General features: G+C 37.9%; 1 protein-coding gene and 1 long non-coding RNA gene across 2 annotated transcripts in view; one reads left to right on the top strand and one right to left on the bottom strand.

Annotated features, from left to right (window-relative positions):
• Positions 1–2,718: 2,718 nt before the first annotated feature.
• Positions 2,719–4,281, bottom strand: LOC128248595 (uncharacterized). Its single transcript, XR_008264772.1, has 2 exons — positions 3,630–4,281; positions 2,719–3,259 (listed from the first exon to the last, which is right to left on the bottom strand). It is a non-coding gene; the product is annotated as an uncharacterized LOC128248595 (long non-coding RNA).
• The window catches only part of LOC106872401 (dynein light chain Tctex-type protein 2B), a 16,456-nt gene continuing 15,083 nt past the window's right edge, over positions 3,208–4,580 (top strand). Inside the window, exon 1 of the mRNA XM_014919394.2 lies at positions 3,208–3,515. Within this exon, the coding sequence (XP_014774880.1) occupies positions 3,384–3,515 (132 nt within the window). The 5' untranslated portion in view covers positions 3,208–3,383. The remainder of the gene's footprint in view (positions 3,516–4,580) is intronic.

The following is a 4,580-nucleotide window of genomic DNA, read 5'->3' as shown; positions in this document are numbered from 1 at the left end:
ACCGTTGTTTACATTCCACGGCGTAATTGTTTTCACCTCAATAGACGTCAGTGATTGGTTGAAATTACCGAAATACGACAATTTTTTTACATGAAATAACTTCGAATACAAAATTTTTTATCTGTTCTATAACACAAAATATACAAGTATTCAAGTGTTTCGGTACCAAAAACACTACATAAAAAAATGTTGCCCGTCAAATCATAAAGAGCCTATGAATAATTAGAATATATTCAGTGCTGAATATTATTCCGTAAAAGCACATGTACCGAAGTGTAACTTAAAAAGCCCGCCTCTTTCTTGTACTCCACGGAATAACTCTTTCTTTTTTCACTCATCTTGCCTGGGGGACAATGGAGTCAAGCCAAGGGAGTCAACTCCGTGCATGTGCGCTTAGTGCTGACTTTAGCCAAGCTGCGGTAGTTGGTTTATTTTGCAAACATCACATGGGCTTGCTAACAAGTTGATGCACTTTCGACTAGGTATTATTTTCGAGGTAGGGCCTATATTAAAAACATCCTAAAAAAAACATGGTAGGGCTTATTTTCGGAGAAGGTCTTATTTTCGGGGAAACACGGTAATATTCTACAGAAAGTCCTAGATGCCATATATATATGAGTTGAAGAAAACAGCATGCAATTTGATGTAAGAAAATTCCAAACCCCAAGCTCTCAGCCGGCTTGCGCTAACACGCCGCCACAAAGATACTTGGGACCAAAAGGAATGACAATCACAGAATCAAATACGGTGCGTGATCTTGAGAGTGACATGAGCAACAACGCCTCGTTTCATATACTAATCACCATGATGGTAGTAATGTACTAGCAAATGACCGGATGGATTCTGAGAACTTTCAGAACAAGGGACCAAGAAAATATGATGGTTCTATGGAAGACATTTATCCTCAGCCATTTGGACTATGCTCTCAACTGTGGTCACCCCACAGTATCAAATTAGTAGCGGAACTTGCTATAATGGGTTGCATGATTTCTGAAAAAAAAAAAAAAAAAAAAAAAAAAATTACTAATTGGCAAACCTTTACATAACTTTGTTGCATCAAATGCTCTACTGATACGCGCCCCTCTATTCCTGCAACTGATACTGCAAAGTGTCCTTTCTATTCTGACCCAGCAAGTTCTCACCTGAAGCTGCCTAATGCATTCTTTTCTTTTCCTTTTCTTCTCCTTACCTTGTTTTCCTCCCAATGCACGCACTAAAATTCTTAATTGTCAGACAGTTGTCTAGTGAACAGATCCCCTTTCTCCTCATTAACATGCCATCCTTCGTAAAGACCGTTTCCTACAACCGGTCACCGTAACTTCTCCAAACTTACCCGAGCCTTCACTCTGCTTCAAAACAGACAAAAATTTACGGGATTTCTTAAGGATTTAACGTCCATTCTACGGAGCCCCAAGCCCACGGTCAATGTTACCGACCACTTCTTCTGTATCTCTTCTAACTTAACGTAACGTAGTGTATAGCATGCAAACTTTATAATTCAATGTGCAGAGGTATGGCGAGATGCTATTTGGGTGACCAGTTCCTAAATATCTGTAACAGCAGGGAGTCCCACACCTAGAGTAAGTCAATTTATTCACCCGGTCGCAACTTCCAGACCACCTCTCAGTCTGTAGTGTTCTCCAATATTATCGTTCAATTGACTCCGCAAACTCTAGGAAAACTGCCTCGTCTTCATTCAACTCGGGATCTTCTACTCTACAATGTGTTAATATACGCCTCAACTTCGTATTTCTGTCTTCGTTTTTTTCTTTCCTCGGTGTCTTCTTTTCTGATAGTTTAATGTAGAATGTGCAATTTGAAATACTCCTATATAAGAAAGAATGTGTACAGGCGTCAGTGTGTGAGTATATACTCCTATATATTCATGTTTGCTTGTCTTTACGTTATGTACGCGTTTGTACCTGTAAATGGGAGCAAAGATGTGTACTATTACTGGTCAAACAATTCGGCCGTTCTAAATTTAAGATATCTTGACCCTCTCACATCACCTTTCTTTTCCCCACCTCTCTCCCCACATTATCTTCTCTATAAATTAAGAATATTCCACGAGAGTCTTTTACTTCTATAACTCTTTAGCTACATTTCGGGTTTCTCTTTGTCTTCCTCTTCCTCTGATCACTGTTTTTTCCTTCCCTTTCCTACCTGGACATGGCTTTTCTCTTTACTTGACTCGAGACTGAATTTTTCTCTTTTCTCCCTCGAATTCTATCTTCATCCCTCTTCGGTCGCTTTTCAACCTATACCTCTGGCCGTTTCCTTTCTTTCTTTATAGTAGTATAGTGTAGTTTATGGATGATTTGGATGCTATTTCCAGCAGATTAAACGACGTGAAGAAGGCTCCCTCCTTGATTCATCGTTGTTATAGTTATTGTAACCAACCCAGCTGTGACTATCCCGTCTTTTTAGAGGCACAGTTTTCTGTAAAGCACAAATATGACCGTAAACCAAACAGATCCACAAATGTGATAAAGAAAGATAGATAAACATTTAAGAAAAATTTACCAAAATGTCTTTTTAGGATAACGTAGACGGGAGCCACACATTTTGGGAGGGAATAATAGATTAAATTGATCCAAGAAGTTGGCAGGTAGTTTATTCTATCAACATCGGAAGGTAGAAATACCAAGTGGATCTTGGTGGCATTTGAGTTCAGGCCACTGAGCCCAGTTAATGCTATAAAAACAAACTCGCAACAACTTATATTTTGTATTGTTGTTTATTTCATTTTTGTATTGTCATCCGTTTTATGATTATTATATCAACATTGGTGAAATAAAGAAATTTTTTATTATCAATTCCAAGGACATAGTTTTCATACACAGATGAATCAAAAAACAACTGTCATATTAGTTTTTCTAATAGTGGTGCCATGGATTTCTGAAAGGCTTGGCAAGGGTGCCTCGAGGCAGAAAAGGTTGTGGAGTGAAACTTCTCTCTCTCATGTATTTATTTACGAATGATAACGTCTTTTACAGTTGTATTAAAAGGTAGATTAAGTGGAATTGTCCGAAATTCATTGAGATAAGCAATCGAATTACATTGACAGTTACCAGTGAGTTTGACATTTACTCTATAGCACGTGTCTAACTCATATTCTACAACATACAGACAATGTATGTTCATCTTTATCCATTGAAAAGCTCCTAAATGAAGCGTTCTTGGCAGCCATTCTTTTATTTTCTTATAATTAATGTTACGTTTTCTTCTTCATATACATCACTTGTCGGATTTTGATTAACTTTAAGAAAAAGAAGGATCCTTTTGTTGATTTGGATATAACAATTGCATAACAACACCAATAATAACAATATTAATTAAAACAGAACAGTAGCATCAATAACAACAATACCAAAAAGAAAAACATGGATATGATAAAGAGAATGACATCTAGATTCACTAATTTCTATGACGGAAAGCATAAATCTCAATCTGCTTTGAATGTGACCGTCTTTTCTGTAAAACCTGAACCACAAGAGAATGAACCGAAACCTCAGGTAAAGATTCCAACATTTGGCTAGTTAGCTATCCGTCGACATAGCTTGATCGTTCGATATATAGGTATAACTTGTAATTTAAAAAAATGGTTTTTTTATTGTTCATAGAACTACCTGATGTATTATAGAAGTATTTGTTTTGGACAAAATGCCACGTAGTATTTAGTTGTTTCCCTTTACATTCTGAGTTCGAATCCTGCTGAAGATAGCTTTATCTTTCATCTTTCTTTGCTCTAAAAAATAAGAATAACTCAAGTAGAGAGGCCGATTAAAATGCCTGTATTAATTCTCCACAAATTTGTGGTGGCAGACTTTCAGAATAGCTGCTCCGCATAAGATGAAATTTCACCCTTTTTGTCGGGGTTTATCTTTTCTTTTTTCTTTTCTTATTTTATTTATTTATTTTTTGTATCCTGCATTTCAAAACAATGGGGAAGAGACTTTAAATAAATTCCCCATCATACCTTCACAACAACACCTACCACTAGCTCCCATCCATCCGTCCGTCCGTTCGTCCATCCTACTCCGCTCACTATTCCTGGGAGGGCCGCGGGAGTTGCGTCCTCAAACATTTCTTTCATCGGGTCCTATCAGAAGTCATTACACTTTCCGGCTGGATCCCCAAGTGTGACCAACTGAAACTACGGATATTATCCGACCATCTCTTACTTCTCTACCCCTAGGTTTAAAAACATAAACGGTTCACGGCGAAAAAATTTCACAATTACAAAAGACCGAACAAAATTTTTAAAGTTTTAGCAAAAAGAACGCTATTACCTACATACAGGCATCCGCGTGTGCGCCCGTACACACACGCACACACATTCATGCGCGCACACACGTTCATGCGCGCACACACGTTCATGCGCGCGCACACGTTCATGCGCGCACACACGTTCATGCGCGCACACACGTGCACGCTCACATGCATACGTATGCATACACAAACAAGCAAAGTTCACAAGTCATAAACACATACACACACACACACACACATACACACACACACACACATCCACATATATATATATAAATATAAAAATATGTTAAAAAAACCTCATTTTA

The sequence above is a fragment of the Octopus bimaculoides genome, chromosome 8, assembly GCF_001194135.2.
Source record: "Octopus bimaculoides isolate UCB-OBI-ISO-001 chromosome 8, ASM119413v2, whole genome shotgun sequence".
NCBI classification, from domain to species: Eukaryota; Metazoa; Mollusca; class Cephalopoda; order Octopoda; family Octopodidae; genus Octopus; species Octopus bimaculoides.
The sequence above is the reverse complement of the archived record's forward strand: the minus strand, read 5'-3'. Positions and strand labels throughout refer to the sequence as shown.